Here is a 24,362-nt window from a genome sequence, read left to right on the forward strand (position 1 = left end):
GCAAACAAAGAAGGGGGGTAAAAAAAGAGGTGGGTGGGAAGACTCCTAGACTAGACTAGGAAGCAGTCTTAATCAGATAAGAGCTTGTGAAGCAAAGGAGACAGACACTAGGCTGAATGGATTTAGAGAATTGTATCAGGAAAATTCAGACTCCAATAATAAATTCTAAAAAATATGGAAGAAAAAGAATATGAGAAGGTGGAGCCACTAGCTGGAGAAACTGTTCGTGTGGTCTGGCCTTAATCTTATGATGTATGTGGGAAATTCAGTGTAGGTATTCTTGCTGTAGGTAGGATGATAGAGTGAAAGAAAAGAATATTCATATTTGGGAATGAAAGGGATCAAGTGGTCAGAATAATAGTTAAGTTGGGATAAAGGCTTTCACAGTAAGCACTGCTGAATGTGAGGTGGACAGTGGTATTTCTTTTTAAGCCCTTACACACATATCTGTAAGCAATGCAAGAAGTGCAAGAAAGAAGTGAAAGGTGCAGTAAAGGAGGAAAGAAGTGTTTTATTGCTGCAAGCATGCTTGAGATTTAAAAATTTTTCCATAAAGATGTTTCAAGAAATTAAGAGGAAATGTTGAATTCAGATCCCAGAATTCCTGGTAGAAAGGCGTACTTGAGTAATATCCTTAAGCTCTCAAACTGAGCAGTGTTGAAGTTGGATATCTAGGTGATATCCTCTATCCCAAGTGACTGCCATAGTTGTCAGGATAGGACTTAGTATAGGCCTGATATACTTTGAATCTCTCCTTATGGAGCTACTTTGCTTTGTATTAGTAGTTAGAGAAGTCTCTTGCTGTTAATACCTATCTGGTCTTCAGAGGAAAACATATATTCAGCACAGGAAATACAAAGTTTTGGTCAGTCTGTGTTTTCTGAAGAGAAACATTTTTCATTTAAAAAAAAAAAGAAAAAAGCTCACAGTATTGGCAAGTTCTAGTGAAGATTGTAGGAGTCTGTCAAATCTAAGCAGAACTTCGGTAGATGGTGGCTTTGAGAATGGACATGGGAACAGGTACAGCCTTTTCATAAATCTGGTAATGCAATAGCGGAAGCAAACAAAATAACGACCCTAAGTTTAAGAGGCAAGGTACGGACACAAACTGTTTGAACATGATGTTTTGAATAAGGATGCTAGGTTGTTAGCAGTACGACAAATGTTTTCTGAAGTGGTCCATGTGCATGAGTATGAGCATGGCTGAGTAGTTTAAGGGCCACAGGTAAATTAATGATAAATGCCAGAGCTCAAGAAAGTAAGTTCAAAATAGAGCAATAATAAAAAGCTGTTGTTCATATCTGTTGCCTCCCTTGCATCTCAGCTTTTCATATAGGGAGAACTGGATGTCATAAATACAGAATTGATATAACTACTCGGGGTGGAGAAGCTGTTATCTGAAAATACTATGTTTTAGTAACAGACATTTTATAAGAGTTGTTAGAGAGCTGTGCTAGAATCATCTGGAACTACTGCCTCCTTTTATCTCCAGATGATCCTAATGCAAACAAGGAAAGAGCAAAGCTTCAATGCAAGCTGAGAAATCTATACAAGTCACTGTTGTTAACAGCTGGGATTTCCCTAAACTATGCACTAGCAATGGGAACTCTGGGTCTGCGGGTGCTAAGGGGATTATGCAAGTTTCCAGGGAAACAGATTCCTGTCAATGGAGTGCAGTTAGCTTTTTATAGACCATTTAATTTTTTTAATGTGTTTTACAGACAGATATATTGCATAGAAAATGCACATGGACAGCTGGTACGAGACCTAGACTTTAATCCCAATAAACAGTACTACCTGGCTAGCTGTGGAGATGACTGCAAGGTGAAATTCTGGGACACAAGAAATGTCACTGAAGCAGTGAAGACACTAGAGGAGCATTCCCACTGGTAGAACAAATTATCTGCATGCTGGTTTGTGGGTGGATGGCTTATGTAATTTATTCAGCTAATTATTTTACTGTTTAGGAACAATGCAAACTAACTCTGTGCTATTGTGAATAATCATTTTTCTGCATGGAGGAAAGATTTCAACATGTGAATGTTCCTTGTGTAATTGTGAATTAAGAGCTTAGACGACGTTAGTCTAATTGGCAAGAAACTGTTGTTAACATTGTTGGGAGATAGGGTACACCTTTGAGAAGCACAGCACAGACCTTGGCTCATAGGGGCCAGCTGGGATGCAGGTGTGCCTTCCCAAATTGAGCCTAGTCTGCTGCACCTGAGATGCAGAAAAGCCCTGGCGCTGTTTTGGTTACAGCAGCTGCCATCTATCCTTCTGTTATCGAATGGTGGAAATGCTCAATAATTCAGCCCCACTTTTTTCATGCTCTTTGCAGCCCTTAAGCCAGAGTATGCAAGTGAGTTATTTTATTCTCTGAGATAATATTTAGGGCCCATATCTACCACTCTGGCTTGTGGCTGGAGCAAGGAGAGAATCTTGTCGGACGTTTGCAGGCTTCAGTGGTTAAAAAAAGATGAGCAGTTCATATTTTATAAAATTTGGGTTGGAGTAATTCTTGCAAAATAAATCTGGACCCTGAAGCTACTTTGAGGGGAATGAAGATGTGAATTAACAGAAGCAGCATTTATACTTTTTTCCAGAAGATTAAAGGAGAAAGAATAAAACAAGAACCATAAGACATTTGGTATTAACTTGATATGTAAAATGTAAAAATTGAAGAGAAATATAATCCTACTTTTGTTTTAGGGTCTATTTTAAACTTTACTGTAAGAATGTAGTGAGATTTTTGTTTAACAGGTTATTTCTAATCCGTACTTTGCTTTGGGGAATTTTTATATTTAGAACTTAGATATCTGACTTACTAAACAATGAGTTGACATGTACCCTCAGGAATGATACCACTGAATGGTGTGTTTTGTTCTTTGGAATTTTTTTTCAAAACTTATTTGTTGAATTTTAAAGACACCTCATAGAAGACAGATGACATGGAAGCTTAAAAGGCAAATGAAGATGGCAAAAAACAGTCTTTGGAATGAGGCATGTCACTTCTATGCGTACTTACAACATTTAAGTCAAAGATCAATTTTTAGTGCTGTTTTGTAAAAAAAAAAAAAAAAAAAAAAAAAAATATTAACGTTGATGCGCTACCTGCCAAGAATAGCCTCTTCTTTCTGATTTCATTTTTTAGGGTCTGGAATGTCAGATACAATCATTCTCATGATCAGCTGATCCTTACAGGAAGCAGTGATAGCAGAGTTATTCTGTCTAATATGGTATCAATTTCTTCTGAACCATTTGGGCATATGGTAGATGATGATGAACTAAGTGACCAAGAGGACCAGCATCAAGAAGAGAAGTATGAAGTTTCCTGAGTTTTATGCAGATGCTTATAGTTTGTCTTTTCATTGTAATGGTTAACATGCTATTTGTTTGCTGACTAGGATTTTTGTATACAGGCCTTTCAGGTAAGTAGTTCTAATTCCTACTTTGTTCTTCTTTACTTAGTCTTGGGTGGAATCCACTCTTTAAATCTGATTTGCACCGTCACTGTATGTTCACGGGTAGGAAGGGGATGGTGATGCTGAGAACCAGTCCTGAAGTCCACTGGATCAGTGAAAAGATTCACTTTAAGGGATCTCTGGATCAAGTCAAGCACATAAAATAATCTGGGTTAAATGAGAGTTGAAAATCTGCTTTTTGCATTTTCTTCTAACCTTTAGGAGATGTTAGCAGTCTGGTGAGCTTCTGCACAGGCAGAAGAAAGGAAGTAGAAATACATTAATTTTTGTAAGTTTCGCTCTTAATATTCCTGACTGCTCTAGAAACCAATTAGAAACCATTAGACCTACTTCAAGCAAAACAGAAGTTAGTTTTTGACTCTCTTGGTAGAGAATAATGCATGTTATTGCAAGCATTTGTAAACACCATTCCGCTTGGGAATCACCTATTTTGCATGTGAATTTTGAAGGGATGGGTTTTTTAGTAAAGAGTTAACTGAAATACGAAAATAATAATTTTTAATCCTCCATTTTTGCCTGCTTTCAACTTTTTCATTGTGCAATATATGATGCTTGTTTTCCTCTCTGTACTTCTTTAGGAATATATATATGTGTGTATAGGGAGTTCTGTAGATCTAGTGTGGGCTGAGGCTTTCTAATTTTGCAACGAGCTTACATGGTGATCTTCAGCAAACTCTTCCTTTACAAAATGAAGATGCTACTGAAACTCATGTAAAATATTTTGATACCAACAGGCTTTAGTCTACATTTTTCTGTTCTTTGCAACTGTGAATATCCATGTTCTACATGTCTGCACTGAGCAGTTGTTTTGTTACGTTTGTTAGTTTATTTTAATACACAAAGCTGTCTGCAATGAAATAGGCAGAATTTTCACAATGAAATTGCTCCAAATAGTTTTGACATTTTGGCTTCACATAAAGGACTTGGCAACCTTTTTTTATGTTAAATAAGGAAGCGATCCCATATATAGAAATGGTTAATTTTAAACGTACAAAATGTCTCTAGAAGCGATAGGTGATGTAAGTACCTGGAAAATCAAGGTATCAAATTAAGTACCTAGAAAGTTGCTCACATCAACAGTACATACTGACTTTCTAGAATGTAACTGAACTACAGCCTTTTAAATATGATGTACCTTTTGGTTCCTTACCTTTGGCTGGGGATTGCAATTTATTCTGTTCTGGATGGAAGTTAAATAGCATTAATGGAAGTGAGAAAGACAGTATAGTTTCCTGTGTGTATATGGTGTATAGGTATTAATATAAATAACATTGCAAGTAAATAGTGTTCTGACAGATGTTGTATAGTAGGTTATCTGGAGTTCTGAATTTCTATTGATCGTAGATAGCGTAGGTTGCCTCATTAAAACACAAGCGATAGTTTCTAGAATAGGAATTTTTGAAACCAAGAATATGCAAAGCACTACAACAAATATAATGCATCTTTTTATTTGGCTATGGGATGGATGTAAACCACATCGTGAATGACTTGTATAGTAATGATGTAAAGCCCTTGCCTGGTCCCAGAGGCTACAAGAGTGTCAATACTGCCTTTGCTTTTTAGGTATATGCTTTTCAGGTGCTAATTCCAGGTTCTCTATAAAATCTGGGAAAGCACATTAGTTTTTGTAACATTTGCTTGGTACAGTGACAGTCTTGTTTTGGTGTTGTCTCCTCCCCCCCCCGCCCCTTGTTATGAGTTGAGCTGAAAGGATGTTTGCAAGGTGCTCACCAGCCTTGAACTGTTGCCAGATGAATGTCTGTTTAGCTCTGAGCACACTAATGAAGCAGGGCATAACAGCTGTTGGGAATACTTCTTGTTCAGTTAACCACTAGTGCTGAGTATTTAGGCTTTAGTACCCGTTTCCCTTCTGGAGACCCCTTTGAAGATCCATTCTATGGGTACTGTCTCTTCTGTAAAACATGGGGTTTTATTGGGGGGGTGGTGGTGGTGGTTTTTTGCTTGGGGATGTTCTAGACTTTCAAGAAAGTGTTATATTCTCATGGGGTTCATTTTTGTTCTCCTGTTCTGAAGGACATCTGGTTTGCTGTTAAATAGCACACAAATATCAAAAAAGAAAATGTCTTTTTTGGGTGTATCTTGAAATACACCAGCAAGAGCAGGTGTCTGTACAACTAGTATCTCCAGTCAGTCACCTTCAGACTGAGTGACCAAATCTCTCTCAAAAGAAGGTTGAAATATCAAGTGGAAAGAAGGAAAAAGGCTCTTTCTTCATGGGCTACCTATTTTTCATGTTCTGAATAAAAGAACTTGTAAAAATACTCCTTGGATTAAATATAAAAATTGAGAGTATGTACCAGATGTATCTTCAATTTTTTTTTTTTTCTACTTAGCAAAAATCCCCATATTTTAAAAATGTTGACTTGTGGTACTATTCTACACAGCTAAGACTTCTGAGATCTTTAAGACTCATGTTAGTTTTTAATATATTTTTGAGTAAACGTTATAATTTTTATTGTATTTCTTGGCTGGAGACAAAACCAAGTAATTGTTCAGCCATGTAGAACTATGCATGAGTCTACCTGCTTGTTTTTTCTTGCCACATTTTCTTCAGTAAATGCCTAGTTTTTAAGGTTCACAACTGAAAAATAATTATTTGGAGATAACTTTTTTTTTTTTAAGAAAAGAGTACAGGTTCACTGAGTAATGAATAGACAGCAAAACAAGTTGCTGTATTCTATTCTTACTAAGGAATTATTCTTTGAGGTTTCTCCTTTGCGTGTTTGTCCATGTACGTGTTGACATCTTGGGAGTATATATGCTCCCATCTTGGAGACCAGAACACGCTTGCATAAGCAATATGACTAGGACTATTGCATGAGGATCTGCCTCTTGTCGCAATTGAGTGACCTTCAGTTCCTCTTAACTGCTGATTCAGATAAGAGCAACTAGTTTGCTGTCTCTTCCCTATTTTTTAACTGCTATTGTTGTTGTTTCTCTCATCAATCATAAAAATGTAAGAGCAGCCTCCCTGTATCATCAAAGGTCTCTCTAACCTGTATTATGTCTCTGATAGTGGCCAAGAGGAAAGATTCTAAAAACAGGAAAAGAAGGTGATATTTCCCTTGGGTATGCTTCTAGCCCCTGACTATTTGCAGCTCAGGGACCTTTACTGCCTTCTGAATAATCTTTGGAGGCTTCTGATTCTTCCCTTTAGGATTTTCTTTTGCCATCAGCCATATTCTTGAGTTTCTCTTCTCAGTAACTGTGTTTTTGTTCCAAAACATGCTAGCTGTGCACGCACTGCCTTTGTGAAATGTGTCTAGGAGAAATATGCCAGCTGTATTTGTTTTCTTGCACTGAATAAGGAAAGGCTTCAGTGCTTTGTGTTGGGGAAGCCCAAAGTCTCTGTTGAAAGTAGGTAGTCTAAAAAGAGGATCGAGCTGTTCACAGAGAGGAAGTATAGGCACGTGGCCAGAGGAGAGCTATGGTGTATTCTGGTCAAGTCTCTAGTCTGGATAATTTAATGCACAGTCCAAATATGGCAAAAAATTAGCTGAGAAATGGGGAATGAAATGCTGTACTCCCAGCTTAATTTCTGGCGCCTTGATCCAGAGGTAGAAAAAAGTGTACAAAGCAAATGAAAACAGAACAGATGAGGTGAGTATTTGGGGTGCCTTTAGCTTTCATCGCCAAAACAACGCTGGTGTGCCTGCATAAGAACATAGGGAGTGCTTTGAATGTCTCAGTTTGAACAAAATGTTTAAAACATGGGGTCATTCCACATCTATGGATGCAACCAATTAAGACACGTTTCTCCTTGGCCTCTCTTTCTTTAACGGTTTTGCACTCTGGTGTTGCAAGGACTTCCTCCCTGCAACACTGAACTTGCCTTAATTCCAAAGCTCCTAAAGGTGTCAGTCAGTTCCTTTTTAGACATCTGCAGAGCACTGAGAACTGTCTTCCTCCAAAGGGAGGTGGCGACTGTCTTATATCCTTTCTTCATTCTTTGGTCATCCAAAATCCTTATGTTAGTGAATGAGTCTATATTTGGTTGTATTAAATCAGTCTGACAGTCATTTTAATTCTACATTGCTGTTTCTAACAATAAACAAAAACTACCAGGTTCTTGCAGCTTAGTGTGACCATTTTTGCTCACCAGTCAGGATTCCTTTGCTTTAGTTATTGCAACATATTTGTTTGCCTTATTGGTTTAAATTTTAAACTCTGTAGGCCTCTGGTATGCTGGTGATACACAGCACGAGACCATTTGCTACCTTGGGAGCACCAACAGCAAGGTATATGCTGCATCTACAGCAGTGTTTTCAGTCTTCATTATTTCTATGGCCAGAACTTCATGACAAGGCTCAATTGATAATGGAGGACATGCTTTTTAAGAGAAAAAGCCTTTTCTGTATCCTTACCAATGAAAAGATTTATATGGTCAATAGCATTTTGAGCTTATACATCAGTCCTGAAAAGGAAGCCCTTCTTAAACTTTAATTTTGCAGAATGAGCTACCTGCTCTCTTTGGGGTTTACAGGCTTAAGATGTCTGCTGTGTTTTCACTGGCATAACTGATTTATGCTGCCTTCTCCCTTATGCTACATTTTTTTACGATATGGTCTAAGCTTATCCTTATCTTTGTTATCTATTGAAAATTGTACCAGAAATTCACATTAGAAAATAAATTTTTTAGTGTTTTTCCTGAAGTTTTATATTTCCATCTTTTTCACCATAGGTGTTAGCCACGCTATCCTTTGATACAAAAAGAACAAGATTTAACACAAGCACTTCTCACCATTTTGCATTTAAAGCTGAGAGATGTAAACGATTGGTCCTTCCAGTACAGAGTACCTCATTGAGATAGTTAAGTTTTTAATGAGATTTTAAGTGTAGGAACATCTTCAGCAATCGGAATGGACCAGAGAGAAAATGGTGGCTGGCTTCTCTGTAGAAAGATATTTCCTTCAAAATTCCATCTAAAGGAAGTTGTGGTTTCTACTTTTGGTAGAAACGTGGTTTGGAGCCTTTTGAATAGTAAATCCTGTGGTTTCATACAAATTGTGTGATCTAACATAACACCTTTATATACTCATCTGTGACTTCAGGAGAGTGAATTGTCAGCATTGGTATTTTGAAAAGTATTTGCCAAACACTCATGATAAGGCAGGCTTTCAGGGTATTTTCACACACCTGCCAGTAGGGTTAATTTTGATTATGTTTTGCTTGTGGTATTTATGTCTTGGAGAAATCTAGAAATCATAGGATTATGCTATGGAATCAACCAAGAGACTCAATTAATTAAAACAGCTTAAATAGTTTCTGTTTTGGGGAATGCCAGTATTCAGGACTTTATTTGGTTGGATGTGTAGGAAGCTGGGCCAGCACTAGTGCAGCAGCACTTTCCAATTCCTAGACTATTTTGCTTTAAAAACGTGTGTTTTTTCTGTACTATTTCTTTCTTTAACCTTTATCAGCAGATATACCCTCAATTTATTTTGTGTATTAGGACAGCTATGAAACCTGTTATATTAAAATATGAATTTCCTGGTTTTAAAGATGTCATTTTCCTATAGAAGCAGTTCAGAAGGCTGGGGTTTTTGTGTTTAAAAAAAAAAAAGGGGGGGGGGGGCAAAAAAAAAAAAGCTTACAATAGTATGAACGGCCAATTACTATATATAAAAATTCTAGTGTGTGTGTGTGTATATATATATATATATATATATATATATATATATATAAAAGTTCTAGTATAAACATCCTTGAATTCTGTCTTCCTTAACAGAGTGAAAGAAGTAGTGTGTTGTCTAAGCTTATCAGAAACAAAACCTTACAGTTGCTAAGTTTTCCTCCTACAGTTAAAGGGAAAGGTCACCCATGGGCCTTGTTCTAGAATCCAATGGCATGATTTCAGGATTCAATTTGGATGCTGCAGTACATGTTGCTGCTCTATTGAATCACATCTATTTCATAGTAATTTTTAGATTAAAGAGGATTTAATTTTGACTGTGATACAGAATTAATGATTTTTGGTGACTCTGAAAAACACTTTATTGAACATTGTGCTGACAAAACAGAATCGCAAGCACTGCAAACTTAAGTGGTTGTTAGCATGAGAAGTAATTGGAAATAACAGCTCTCTACATGAAAACAATTATCCAAGGCTTAACAGGCTTCTCTCTCAAGTCTGTAACACAATTAACCTCAAAGTTATCTAGTAAAATGAAAGCTTGTCTCCTTTCATAGGAGAAGCTGGTAGGGGTCGTGCTATGTGAATAACACTACAAAGAGAAAGCAGTCCAGTTTCAGCTCTGTGTGGCACAGGTCTTAAAGTTATGCAGGATGTAGGTAGAGATTACACATTTTTTACTATGAGTTCTTGATGACATAAGAGTTTGATGCCTTGTCAGTTGATGCAATGCAAGAACACGTATAAGGAGAGAAAAAGGTATTTTAGTCTGGTCAGAAAAAGTCTTGAAAAATAGTACAGGAAAATGAGAAACCAAAGGAACTTTTTAAGGGGCAGGGAGATTTAGGACAAGGAAGAAAATAGCTTACTAAGCTTGCCAGGCATAACAAATGATTACCAAGTATGCTTATCAAAATAGTCTAGTCAGACTGCTGTATCAAGGGATCAATAGGCCAAGCACCTATACCTGTGGTACACTAAACTAGCTATGGCATAGCAACTGCATTTTTACACCCATAACCTGCAGCTTTTATGTAAAACCAGAAATCTCTGTGTTTTGGCAACAACCTGAATTATACATATTAAAGTAGCATAGAAAAGAGTTTACTTCATATCCACCTCTGTACAGGGACTCTTCCTGTTTCTGAACTTCTCTAACTGGGAAGAAATTTAAGGTCCTGAACTCTCTTCTCTGTTCCAAAACCTGCCAAAGATCTGCTGACTTTATCCTAGTATTCAGTCCACTTTGAGTGCCCTCTCCTTCTGTGCCTGGCATTATGCATCTAACCTAAGAAGGCAAATAACCTGGGCATTGTCATCAGGAGTTGGTAACTATGAATGTTTCTGAGGTAAGAATAATGCACATGAAAGTATAGCAGTATTCATTTAATCATTGCTACATTATGAATAGCATATTAGAAAAAATACACTCAGTGCTATGATATGTTAGGCTCTGAAGTTACCTACTGTATGTTAAGGAGAAATAAAATTATAGCAACTGATACAAACAGAAGGATAATTAAAAAATCTAAGGAGACAAAACCATCTTAAGATAAATACAAGTTGTTTTGTATGTGTTCCACTAGTATGTGCTGTGACCAAAATAATCTAATCTTTTTTTGTAGACTCTGTTTTTTTATATATTATATATATATATTTAAAAGGTTATTTCTTACCTTGCTTAAATATATGTCAGTGTCATAGCTGTTAAGTCTGTAACTTCTTGCATTATCCAAATTATATTTAATATCTGGGGAGTTAGGAGAGTCTGAGCTGATTCTTTAATAAGTAAAAATGTGTAAAAGCTGAGTAAAAATTCATTGAGAGTAAAGAGATTGTTGTGGGGCTCAGAAACTGAAGCATTGTAAGTATCCTAGATTCATATCAATTCAAAAATAGTATCCTCAGCCTATTCTTGGATTACCAGAAACAGCACGCACATAGCCAAAATGCAGACAAATCTGAGGTGTTTTCTTGGAAGTCTCTTAGCATGGGGTAAGGTGATCTGTCTCCAAGAGATTCCTGTTGTGAGGAAAAAACCCACCACAAACAACCTTGCTCTTTCTGGTTTTTTAATTATTTTGAACAATCTTTCACATACGTGAAATAAATTCTGCTCTTTATTCCATTAGCAGAATCCTTCTGGGCTCATTACCCATTACATAATTTAAAGGCTAATCTGTTTTCATTCATTGTATTTGTAAAGGATGCTCATGGACAGTTTCCTCTGGATCTTCTGTATCGTTCCTGAGACACGTGTCATTCTGAGATTATTTTTTTTCCATCCTGATTATCTTGTATAGTATCTAGGTCTTTTACACCAAGTGATCACTTCTGTAAGGATTTTCTCAGATTCTCAATAACTGTCTCAAGGCTATGCCATTCTATGCACAAGTAGTCTATACATGTCATCATAGATCTACACTATTTAAAACAAGGAAAAAACCACTGAAAACTGAACTCATGTGGTCTGAAGAACCACATAGAATAGCATGCTTTCTCTTTCTGGGAAGGCACAAAATTACTTTCATACCCAAGAAGAAATTCAGTATATAGACAATAATAAAAGACAGTTAAAAATTGTAGTTATAAATGGAAATGCCAAACAGAAGTTCATCTACAGGCTTCTTTCCTGAACACTCATTCCCCTATGACTTGTCTAAATTGAATTAGATGAACTGTGTTATTTAAATGAAACACTGAAACAACTCTGAGCATACAGAAAATAGTATAATCTAGAAGCTTATTTGCCCTTGTTTATCCAACCTTTGGTTAACTGAGATTCCTGGTTAACGGAAAGTCGGTCGTGTCCCCTGACAGCCATGTGCACCGTGCATTACTCCCCTGCTTATCCAGAGAGACATTTGAAACCTTCAGAATAATGGAGTTGTGGGTAAGTGGGTGAGCACCGTGTGAAGCACATTGCCGTCTGGGGACATGACCAACTTTCACTTAACCAGGCATGTCAGTTAACAGGAAGTTAGAAAAACACATTGTAGGAGATGAAGTGTGTGTGTGTTTATTAGCTCTCTGCTGTTAGATGGTTTGTATCAAAGTACCTACTCGGGAGAACTGCAAAACAAGGCTGCTTTTTGCAATTAACCAGGGGTTGTGTGTTCTTTGTGCTATGACCGTTTTTTGTTAGTTGACCTTAAACGTAGCATAAGTAAATGATAAAAGCCCTTGAAACTAAATATCCGAAGCTGTTCTGCAGTATCAGACTGCTTTTGGTTTATTCATTAAATTCAATTGAATTTTAATTGTGATGTTAGATTCACAGCTGGTTAGGCTGGCTAGGTGGAGCAGCGATATCCTGCAAGCGATTCAGATATAATACCATATCTGCTTTGTGATCGTAGAGACACGTGCTTTCACAGAGCAGCGGTAGAGGGCAAAGACGGCCAATAACAACACTTCATTTCTGTAGTAACAGCATCTGTTTAAATGATTAAGTGGCATTCACAGGGCTCTTTGGCTTTGCTTTCTCTTAGGAGGATTGCAGCTGTAATACAAGGCTGTTTCTGGGAGGCAGGAGGATGCTTCTGAAAGGCTGACTGATTCCTGTCAGACAGAGGTGATCCTCTGTGGGTGAAGGAGCTCGAAGGTCATCCTGTGAAAACTCACCTACCCTGTAGCTACAGAATAATGTGCTGTGGTTTTGCTGTGAGAGGAGGGATTGGCTCTGTGAGTGGAGGGAAGAAAGGCTGTTCACGGCTAGCAGAGCACAATTAATGACTCTTAGGTGGTTTGGACTTCAGAGAATTGCCTGAATGTGTTCTTAAATATTTGCAATGCAAAAGAGAATCTGTCTGTGTCTCATGATGTAGGTGACCAGGAGCTTGGGTGTTGCAGTGAGAGGTGAGGTATACAATAATAGATGAGAATCCGGTGTTGTTATAACTCTAGGAATGGGAGATAAAAATTAAAGTGTTCAGAGTGGTGCCTCCATCTCCCTTCCATTACTCTGGAGAGAGCAGGTCCCGGGTGGCAGCACAGGAGAGACTGCGATGTTAAGGACTGCAACTTTTTACCTACCTGCTTGTCTCTAATAAGATTATATATTATTGTAAGAATTCAGTTAACAACAAAGGGGGAAAGGAAGGGATGGAGAATGGTGAGAGAAAAGGTGTTGATAAAAATGTGTGTTTAAGTGCATTTAGATCATACCCGATAGGCTTTAGAGGGAGATGCTTTAGTGTAGGTTCTGAGAGACCTGGAAATGCACTGAAGTTGGGAATAACAGGTACTTTATCCCTGCAAATGGGGTCTTTAATATTGACTTGACTCTGCTGTGTTATCTAAAACATAGGTACATGCAGATATCCGATATAAAATATTTCCTTAGAGCCTACTACTGCATTCTTGTACTTTAAATGTGAGGTTGCTTATCTAGATGTTAGTGACACTTAATACTGCCTTTTAAACCACGTGTGTTCAGATATCCTTACTATTTTCTTTTTTTTCTTTTTCCCCTCTTCAATTTTAGGATTAAAGAGCCCCTTCAGGACAGTGTAATAGCTACCTATGAAGAACATGAAGATAGTGTATATGCAGTTGAATGGTCCTCAGCAGACCCATGGCTATTTGCGTCTTTAAGTTATGATGGGAGACTTGTTATTAACAGGGTTCCCAGAGCTCTTAAATATCACATACTGTTATAATTTGTTTGGATTATGGTGGAGTTGTTATCTTGATGTACACAATTGGTAGGTATTGTTTAGATTTTTTTTCGGGATCTATTTTTATTAAGTATAAATGTTAAAATTTTGTTAAGAATATCTGTACTAATATAGACACTTTCAATTTGTCTTTTGTATTTGCCTTGGAAAACTATGATGCATTTTCTGAAGGCTGTGCTAGTTAGATTTTTTTTTTTTTTTTTTAGGGCCTAATCACTTTGTGAATTATAAAGTGTCTGGAGATATTGGGTACTTCCCATACTATTGCTTTATTACTTCAGCTTTATGCAAATATAGTGGATTTCAGAGGTGTTATTTTGCTGATATAAAACTGGGACAATGTAGGATGCATGTAGCAGAAGTGATCTACTCATTTACAAGAATAATATCTTTCTGATATAAGCTGCCTTCTGCTTTTAGCTAGGGCTACATTCTGCTAACTATTCTGGTCATTCTTCAATGTTTATAGATACAGTTGGGAATGGTCTTAAAAGGCTTTCTTAATTCAGTCTAATATTTTAAACAGTTTTTCTCCCATTTTGCATATCCTGAGAAGAAATGTTAATCATGAAGGTGAAACCTTCAAAATATATTTTTCATTTAAGCCTTAAGGTAGTATCAACAAAGTACCATCCTTTAATTTGCAAACTAGATGCAATTTTGAGCTATGTGTTGTTACTGGAAACAATATTAGTCTTGACCGAAATCTCTTATATTCTCATGTAATGTATTATCACATGTTTATAGAACTTAGTTGTGCTGTAGTATATTTTGGGAGACTCTGAAGGTATGCCATTATTAACCGGAAAAATCTCTTTGGTATTTGTAAATAGTCTCTCTTTCTTATCCATTTGGCTCTGTGCCATTCCGCAGTACGCTGACATGACGTAGCAGCTTTCAACTAAGCACAAAACATCCTTTGCTATATCCTGCTCTTTGCAATACCTGACCTAGGCATTGGCGACTCTTGTTACAAATGCTGAGGACAGGCAGATGCTGCCCTGCAGGAGAATGCAGAGCAAACTTGAGATGTGGATGGAAGGCATGGTGAAACATGCCTGTATGTACTGACACCCCCCTTCCCCTTGTATAGCTTGTTGTTATGAAAATTCTGCTGCTGTTCTTTGTGCGCTCAGACTAACCGCAGCAGTAATTACTCCCTGTTGCCTTTTCATCACTATTATTTCCCATTAACTTCAGAACCTGGGTACGTGCAATGGTGTTGGTTGTGGTAGTGTTGTGTAAGACCACGCTGAAGAAATGGCAAGAACATGGGATGGAAAGATCAATACCAGACTCTTCCCGTGAGTCCTCCCGTTGCTATGGCAACTGTTGGTGTTAGTGTTGAGGGACAGCCTGCTGTTCACCTCTGCTCGTCCTTACCCACTCTTGGATCGAAACATGTCCAAATGTGATTTGTTGTGTATACACAGCTGCTTCTGTGAGAACATGCTTTGGGAGCATGACTGACTGCTATAGGCTAAAACACCCAGAAAAGCTGAAAGTTGAATTCTATTTCTGGCTTTCTTAAAGAGCTTGTTTGGAAGAATTCATAGGAGTGAAGTAATCTAATTAAATCATCTGTACTATTGTTGCATTTGTGTTACGATGCTGCCTGTCTGCTCCACAGTGAATGCTTCATTGGAAATTCTGATGGTCTGATTTTCTGCGTTAAGATTTTAAACTTGTTCTATTTCAAATTGTCTCAATCTGTAATTAGGCATGAGCTATTCACCTGTATACTGTAAGAAAAATTACATTTCCAAATCAGTAGTGCTTCAGTTGTCTGAATATAAAAATCCTTGGTTGGGCTGCAGCTTTATATGTGGGGTTTTCAATCTTCAGACACAAAACGTTGTTGGCTTGTTGTTTTTGTTTCTGTTTCCCCCCTGCCCCCCCCCCCCCCCAAAAAAAAAAAAAAAGACGACAAAAAACCTCTGCAGTATATCTTTAGTATGCAGCAGAACTCTTTAAAACTTTCTTCACATTAGCAATAAAGGTCTGCTGAAACTTTATTGTCTGTTAATGTATATGGCTTGCAGTGTGAAGGTGATGGGAAATTACGTAACAGTATGCGGGATTGGATTTTATTTTTAACCTGTAATAAATGCGGGACAGATTTCAGACTAATTTTGATGTGGCTGTATTTCCTTTAATATTGTAAGCTTATACAAGCTGGAAAGCTCTGTAAACAAATAATATCAAGAAATATTTTATTTTGTTTTAGTGTTGTTAAATGTGTATAATATCACTCAATAGGGGAGAAGAGAGGGGATGAACGCTGGCAAGGAAGGGAGTAGCAGGTCGAATTTGAATGAAACACATTACAGTAGAATCAAGAGAGCAGGAAGGGTCAAGTTTTAATCATTTTCAGCTGTCTGTAAAGCAAGATCTGAGCTACATGAACAGCACTGGCAGCAATATGGAAATGACCTTCAGAAAGGGAAGGCTTTTGACAAGGTTTCATCCCAGGCTGTTAGAGAAAGCAAGCTACTGTAGGATAAGAGGAGGGGTTCAAAGATGGTTAAATAACTGATTAAAAGATAGGAAATAGGCAGCAGGAATAAATCATCACATCTCATGGCAAAGAGAAATTACCAGTGAAGTCTTGCAAGGATCTGTGCCTAGGCCTGTGCTTTACAGTATACTCGTGACCTTTTTGGAAAAAGGGCTGCATAGAAATATGGCAAACTTTGCAGATGCTGTTCACAGTAGTAAAGATGACTGACTGAAGAATTATGGAAGGGCCTTACCTCACAGAGTGGCTGGATGATAAAATGGTAGATGAAATTCAGTGCAGGAAATGTGAAGTAACAGATATGGGAGAAAACAGTCATTTTACTTAACTACTGGGGACCACCAGTGTACTTACTTGGAAGTAAGATCTTAGGGTTTTCATAGGTCTTGAAAAATGTCAGCTTAATAGAGGTTAAAATTTTAATTAAAATGTTGAGAATTACTAGAAAGCAAATAGAGAAGAAAATAAAGCATTGCTAATCCATTAAATAATAGATATTTATAAATCTGTGGTGTATGTGCATCTTGAATACTGTGTGTAGTTCTGGTTTCTTCCATCTCAAACCCAATGTAGTAAAACTGGGAAAGATTTTACAGGAGGGTGACAGGAGTGATGAATAGCATGCAACGCCTGTATGAGGATAACTAAATAGACTGAAAGGCAGATGGTTGAGAGGGAATGATAAAAGTCCATAAAATCACAAGTGGCAGAGGGAGAGGATGAATAGGGAGTGATTGTTCACCGTCTCTCCTGATACCAGAACTAGAGGTTATTAAATGGAATCTGCAGGTGGTTGCTCAAAACATACAAAATGAGGTAGTCTCCACAGGCATGCAGGTGAGCTATAGCACTCCTCTTTAATAACCCCTTCCCCCCCCACAAAAAAAAAAAACAACACCCAAAGAAACAACAAAAAAAATCTCATTAATGTTAAAGTTTACATGACTTGAAAGTAACTGAACCAGTACTTGAAAGATGAATCCATTAAAGGCTGCTAAATATAAAGGCAAGCATCTCTGGCTTAGAAAATCCTTTTGAACCATGAATTGCTGGACACTACAAAGAGTCCTGGCAGAGAATCCTTGTGTGCTTGTCTGGTCTTTACTTACTTCCCTGGACATGTGCTATTTGCCAGTAAAGGTCAAAAATAGAAGTTAAAAATAATAACTTATTCTCTAAAACTTTGTCTCTAGTGCTGAGACAGCATGTTGGTCCTGCATGTTTCTCTCTCACAACTGTTTACTTTGGTTGTAACTTGTGTTTTAGGGAATTTCAGAAAACACTCATGTCTCAGATCATTTTCTTACAGAATCTCAGTATTATTTTGGGAAACTACCTTGTTCCAAAACACTCCTTGGCAGTAAGACTGTGGAGGCAAGCTGATTTCTGTACAGCAAGGAGTCCATCACTGCTTCGGAAATTCAAATCATGGTCTAACTGATCTCACAGCACTGGGTTGTTTCAGTGTCTCATAGAGAATGCTGTTTATACAGCCACATATCAGCATAGGTAAGCACATAATTGTAGTGTTTTCAAACAAACACCTCTTAAATTATTTTTCTTTCTTTGCAGACTGTGTCCAGGTAAGGAGCTTTAATAGGGTTTGGTTTTGAAAATGTGAATTATGGTATTCCTTAAAAATGTCAGATTGTCAATGTTGCCATCTAAAAACTTGTTTTATTCCAGATTTGGTGCTGAAAATCTTTTCTTTGTCACCAATCTAATATGTGTCTGGTATGGAATTACAAAAATGCTTGAGATGTGGTATTTTTATTCCATGGAAAGCAAATTATTGAAGGAGAAAGGAATTTATAATATTTTTAAAAAGGTTTTAAGCATGATCTAAATGAAACTGACTGAAGTCAGTCCTGGCCATTTAATGAGAAGCTTGAAATGACAATCTGTTTCACTTGAACTAAAAATGGTACTAACTTCAAATTAAAAAAAACACCACCAAACACTGAAAAGCAAAACCCCTCATTACTGACCTGGACTTTGCTTGTGGTGTCAGCGCTAAAATTAGCCTGACCTGTACTGATGCCCATGAAGTTAGTGGACTGCTTGCCAACATTAGAGCTAATGAAGAACATGTATTGGATGGCATGGGTAGACTTGACGTTTGCTCTAGATCAATTTTCCTTACCTCATACCTTTTCATTTCACAAAGGTGAGCGGAAATAAGAAGCCATATGATCTGGATTATGCTCAACACTAAAATTAGTTGAAAAGAGTGCTTTGTAAAGAATTAAGCTGCCTGACCATTGTATTTTCCAGCTGACAATAGAAAGCATTAGTTCTCTCTTTGCCTCTTCATTCGTAATTACCAAGTCTTACAGCCTGGTACCTCTTGCAGTATTTGAGACTAAAATTCTGCAGCTTGTTTAAGATGGTCTTCAACAGTATCATCTGACTATAGTCTGACATGGTAAGACACCACAAGGTAGATACGCCTTTGACATAACTGAAGCAATGAAAAGTAGGTAATGATAACTGTTAAGATCAGTATTTAGATACAAGCTCATAATGCTATAGAGCTGCTATTTGGCTTCACAGAGGATGTCAAGGGTTTTCTTTTTTTTTTTTTCTTTTTTCTTTTTCTAGGGGATATGAAGAAAGCGCTTAAAACTTTGTTGTGGAGCCTGTGGTATGAATTCCGTTCTGAGGCTGCAAAAAGCCTATGATTTCTGGAATAGCAAGTGAAGTGACTGAGAGAAAAGTGCAAATCAGTTTTTAGAGAAGCCTGGCCTTCCCATAAATGGAGCTGCTGGGTGTGAAGCCATGGATACTGTCCAGAACAATTTGCACATTGCTCCTGCTCATTCCACCTGCCACTTTGGTCAGTGAGGAACTAGCGAAGTGAGAAGAAAATGACACACAGATTTGGAGAAAAAGACAAAAGAGAAGGAAAAAGTGAAAGGAAGACTGACAAATACAGAGTGAAAAGTGAATTGAGAAAGACAAGATCAGGGAAAGATCGGTTTGGAAAACAGAAATAGGAAAGATGGAAGAAATTGGCAGTAAACAAAGTAAAGAGAAAGCTATAAGGAGTAAAAAAATGGAGAAGAATTTTTGTTTGCTTGTTTTAGCTATGATACGAAAGGTCCTTAAAATCTTCCATGTTACTCTCTCTGTGTTAACTGGTTTAAGTGCTAGAGAATTGCTGGTTTACATTGCAGCATTTTAGTTCTGATATTGGAGATGGTTCATGCAGGGTAGTTGCTGTCAAGGCATAAAGAAACATGTTCTTGTTGATCCATAAGTTATTAGTTCTAACTCATAGGTTTTAAGGGGTTAGGATTTTCAGCTGGTCATTATTCTTTTCAGAGATCAGGTTGTAACTGCATGTGCGAGCAGTTGTAGTCCGTTTCGGTGCAAAATTGTCAGATTGGGTAATCAACCCGAGGGAGCAGTACCCTGAGAGGCAGGAAGAAAACTTCAAGTGGGCTGTTTCTTGAGTCACACCAGCTATATCTGCAAAAGCATCCGTTTATGACAGACACTGTTCATCCCCGTCTATGACTTTGGGGAAGTGTCCTAGTGAGAACAACTCAAGATATTAGATGTGATTAATGAAGTATCTGAAGCACATCATCCCTTCCACACTGACTTACCTTACAGCAAAAGAATTTTGAGCTGTTCTTGAGAAAATCCCCCGTTTTGATGCTACAGCTTTTGGTACTCCAGCAGCCCCAACTTCATAAAGGGGTTTTAGTGCTCCAGCACAGAAGATAGCTTTGGGGAGAAAGAGATGAATGAGTCTTACTAAATCCAGGAGCCAAGCTCCCTGTGTGGAGATGCATGGCAAATATGTGGGTTGCTGTTGCCCTGGAGCTATAGCAACAGCTGCCAAGCAGCTGGGCTGAGCAGGGAGGACCTCTAATGTACCTTCTTAGCAAATTGTCCATTTATTCTGACACTGCCCCAAGTTCAGGATTTTGGCAGGAGAAACTATGGAAAAGCTTTTAAACAGAATGAATTTAGAAGAGTATGGGAAACCTTGGAAAACCCAAAGATACCACATACTAATCGGCAAGTCTAGATGAGCTGAATCCTGGGGTGGTAATAGACTTGGCAGACAAATTCGCTGAACCACTGCCAGTTTCTAAAAATTTGCAGAGGACTGAGAAGGCAAGACAGACTGGAAAACAGCAGAAATTGTATTGATATTTGGAGCTATGTGGAACAGCAGTGCATGGAGTTGGATAAGGAAATCTGTTTGAGTGAGGAAATTTTAGCCAAATTATGAAAGTTTTGGGTTTTTTTTACTTGGATTTTTTTATATAAACACCAGTCAAAATACTAGCAAATACCAGAAATGATGTGATCGCATCCATGCAACAAAGTGTGGATTATCCATTGTGTTACACAGAATAGCCAGAATTATAATCCGAATGTTTGTATGATTTCCCTTACACCTCCCTGTTTTCCAAAGAGGATGGGTGGAACATAGTATATAATGGTAAATTTAACTTGTCTTCAAACACACATGAGAAAAAAAATTAAACCAAACAAACATATTCTCTTAGTTTCTTATAATGGGAAAGAGTTTCTGCTAAAGTAAGTAATGAACCATCCTTTTACTCTGTGCCTGGAAATTGGGGTGGGGCGGGGAGAGAGGATACCTGGAACTTGACTTTGCAGAGATTGTGAACAAGAATGATCTGTTTTCCAGCAGGCAGCTGGTGGGGTAAAACACTCACTTGAGTACTTTCAGCCGTGTCTCAGTATACACATACCAGTATTTTAATCAGAGGTTTACCTATCTAAAACTGCTTCCAAAAAAGGGTTATGCTACTCAGGATAGTGATACACCAGCACAAAGAGGAAAGCATCATCTTAAAATTAAGAATGTTTCCTTATCCTTAGGAGAGTGGCTGCGTAACACATTTATTTGCAACTACAAAAGAGTTAGGCTTGGGTGCATACATGTCTGCTGATAGCAGCTGGTAGGTAGATGGAGCCATAGATACTTTGATGCCATTGCTTTTTTTCTATAAGTCAATCTGGGTAAAATGGGAGAAATCTGGTAGATATATTATTATTGGAAAGCCTGTTAGGAAAAGCACAAATGAAAGCTTCATCACAATGGAATCTGTTTAATCCTTCGCAAAGCAAATACCAAAGAGCTTCAACAACTGTTCTGACCATCCTGTCAGATGTGAGTGACAGTTACTTGGAATCAGTTTCCTAGATAGATGCATATTTCTGATCTGTGTGTTAATCATCTGTTTTCAGTGTTAATGCTGTTTGAATATCTTCAGTCTATTGTTTGAATGACTTGGATAAATGCTGTACAAATTTCTGTTGCAGTTCATAGGCACTTCTTGCAAGACAGAGGGGAAAGCTGCTTTTGTTTTTAAGTATTTTCATGCTGCTGTATCGGGAGGTATTGTTTTCTATTCCTGTGTCCTATACTTCAAGGCTTAAACCACAATTTAAATTCTACAGGGTTTGGACTGGTCATTGCTGAGGGCTGAGAAGAGCTGTGGATGAAGGCTAAGCATGACTGACATGTTCATATTCATCAGAAAACTGAGTCAGCTGGAGAGAATGAGGGAGTAATTGTTGCAGTGCTCCTTCCCTCACTGCTTGCGCAGAAAGACATAGGCTGTGGGGAGGAAGCTACCTGAGGTTATTAAGATTAATACTGATAGAAATTCCAATCAGCTCACACAAGGCTGCTCCTCAAGGCTGTCAGATGCCTACTGCTTTCTCTGATTCAGGCGGGAACACATCAATTTTGAATTTCCCAACAGAGTTTGCTATGATTTATGAGTTTAGGAGGCTGATAAATGTGGTTAGTTGAAGTGTTCATGAAATAATTGAATCAGAATGATTTCAGTCAGCTGTGCTCAATTTATTTTCTCTGATAACCACAGGAGGGTGCAATTTTGGATTGGGAGCTTCATCTCAAGGATTCCAACACAGGAAAGACATTGTGGAACCTGGAATAAGAGCAATTTAATTTTTCTGCCAGGCCTGTATGACAGCCTTATGAGCTGACTTAAGACCCATTAGAACTGGAGAGTAAGTACCTTGAGCTCTTCTGGTATTGCCCATGCCAGAGGCCGAGTCAGTTCTGGTTTATGCATTGTAGGATAATATCTGCTGGGAAGAATAATGAGAGTTTTACTATTTAGTGTTTGAAAACCACTTTACTGTTCAGTTGGGGGGGCATAGTTCTTTACATTTGTTTGTAGCAAATTATTTTCAGATGACAAGTTTTATGAATACTTCACTTCTGGGTTTTGTGAATTTTTCTGGAGTGGTGATCAGCATCAATTCTGTCCTTACAGCAAAGGGAGCTCCAGTGTGTCCCTGAAGGGTGGTGTATGAAACATTTAAAAATAAATTTGTCCCTATGAGTTTATCATTCATCTGCTGTAACTTTCCTACATAGTGAGAAAAGAATGACATTGTGGGTGGCTAGTCCTAGAAAGAGTACTGAATGTAAAGGGCACTGTAAAACAGGAAGGTGAGGAGGTTACAGTGTTGTGATGACTGGCTGAGGTCGGGTCGAGAATGGGAGGCCTTCAAGCAAGCAGAGCTAGGGAGGAAGTGGAGTAAGTGTGTTGCAGACAAATATCTTCCTGTTGTCATGATCAAGATATTTATAATAATCTGAGGGCTGCAAGCAGGATAGGGTATGTGGGAAAAGGCAGTGGCTTCTGTTTGTGTTAGTCAGTTCAGTATCTTTTGGAATGTGCAAAGAGACTCTGCAAGCGGGATACAGGTGAAAATTTAACAAGCTCCTGGGTCTGGCACTAGTGTATTCCCCATGTCTGGTAAGACACCTGAAGTGAATTGTGCTGGCCAGGAGGGCACCAGTAGACTGGGGAAGTGTTGTCCTGTGTGCTGCTTGGAAGCGATTGTCACGGAGGTACAGTGAAACGAACTCAAACGAGGGACAAGCTCAAACAACTTTATTTCACAAAACAGCCAAAACCACACAACAGAAACCAATGAGAAACAGGGATAAACTGAAACCAATCAACAGTCTGGTAACATTTAACACATAACAGGTGCGAGGTGTCAGTTGGGGTATTGTTACTACACGGCAAGAATTCCACACAAGAATGATGATCCAAAGTGCACACGCGCTCACAGAGGGGGACACGCTCCCTCTCGTGGGTACCCAGAAAATACAGTCGCTCACCCGGGGCGGGGGGGTGTGAGGGCTCACTCAAGGATCTGTCCCGGAGAAATCACTCACCACAGGAGGGGAGGGCACTCAGTCCCGGGAAGTTTCCTCAGGCAGCGTCCCAGCCCGAGGGGAGAGGTCCCGAACACAGGCCCGCTGCTCCAAGAGGACCACACTCAAAGGGTGTCTCTGACGGTGCCCCATTTATACCCTGGGTCGGATCTGAGCAGTGGTCATAACTGGTCACGATCTAGAAGCTTCTCCGAGCCACGGTGCCTCACCGGCTGTGGACCCCATCTGGTGACCAAGGGGCCCCGCCTCTCCTGCTCCCCTGCCGAGGTGTGTACGTGCCAGGGGCACGGCAGAGCACAAAAGGGGCAAAAAGCCAGTGATCGCCATGCAAAGCCCCCATCTTTATTAGAGGAGGGGGGGCATGAAGCGTACCTGTCACACCAATCCTCTGTTGTAGCATTGCCATCTTCCAGCTCCATTCTGCCTTTAGGATTTTATACCTTTGCAGTTTGGTGTCTTTTCCCTATTGAATCCTTGAGGTGCTAATGTTTCCCACTGCAACAGTATTACCTCTGTCTGCAATGTTGTGTTTATCCTGTGTGGCTTTTCCCCGTAGACTTTCATACAGCCTTTTCTCACAACTCATCAGCTTTCTCAGAAGTCATAACCAAAGCTGGGCAGCATGCCACAGATGACAAAGGGTTGCTGAGAGAGCAGCTTTCCCAAGAGTCCTAATCCGTGTAAGATTAGGCTATGATGAGCCAGGAATGTAAGCTGCCGCTAGAGATACGCATTAGCCCAGATGGTTTGTATCAGCACGGATATACCAGTCATCATATGACACAACCTGGCCTGCATATGAACTATTCTCTGGTCA

General features: G+C 38.6%; 1 protein-coding gene across 4 annotated transcripts in view; it reads left to right on the forward strand.

The window, feature by feature from the left end:
• EIPR1 (EARP complex and GARP complex interacting protein 1) overlaps positions 1-22,497 on the forward strand; it is a 99,147-nt gene extending 76,650 nt beyond the window's left edge. The window contains exons 7-11 of one of the 4 annotated variants that reach the window (XR_012041337.1): positions 1,722-1,889; positions 3,152-3,319; positions 13,622-13,841; positions 17,642-17,841; positions 18,934-22,497. Coding sequence is in view for 2 of the 4 variants with exons in the window: in XM_072855109.1 (XP_072711210.1) it covers positions 1,722-1,889; positions 3,152-3,319; positions 13,622-13,796 (511 nt within the window). In the remaining 2 variants the exon portion in view is untranslated. Of the gene's footprint in view, positions 1-1,721; positions 1,890-3,151; positions 3,320-12,626; positions 12,771-13,621; positions 15,984-17,641; positions 17,842-18,933 lie in introns of those variants that run through there. The other 3 variants (XR_012041338.1, XM_072855109.1, XM_072855110.1) reach the window with 3 other exon arrangements.
• The last annotated feature ends 1,865 nt before the right edge of the window (positions 22,498-24,362 follow it).

This window comes from Ciconia boyciana, chromosome 3, assembly GCF_034638445.1.
Source record: "Ciconia boyciana chromosome 3, ASM3463844v1, whole genome shotgun sequence".
Taxonomy (NCBI): Eukaryota; Metazoa; Chordata; class Aves; order Ciconiiformes; family Ciconiidae; genus Ciconia; species Ciconia boyciana.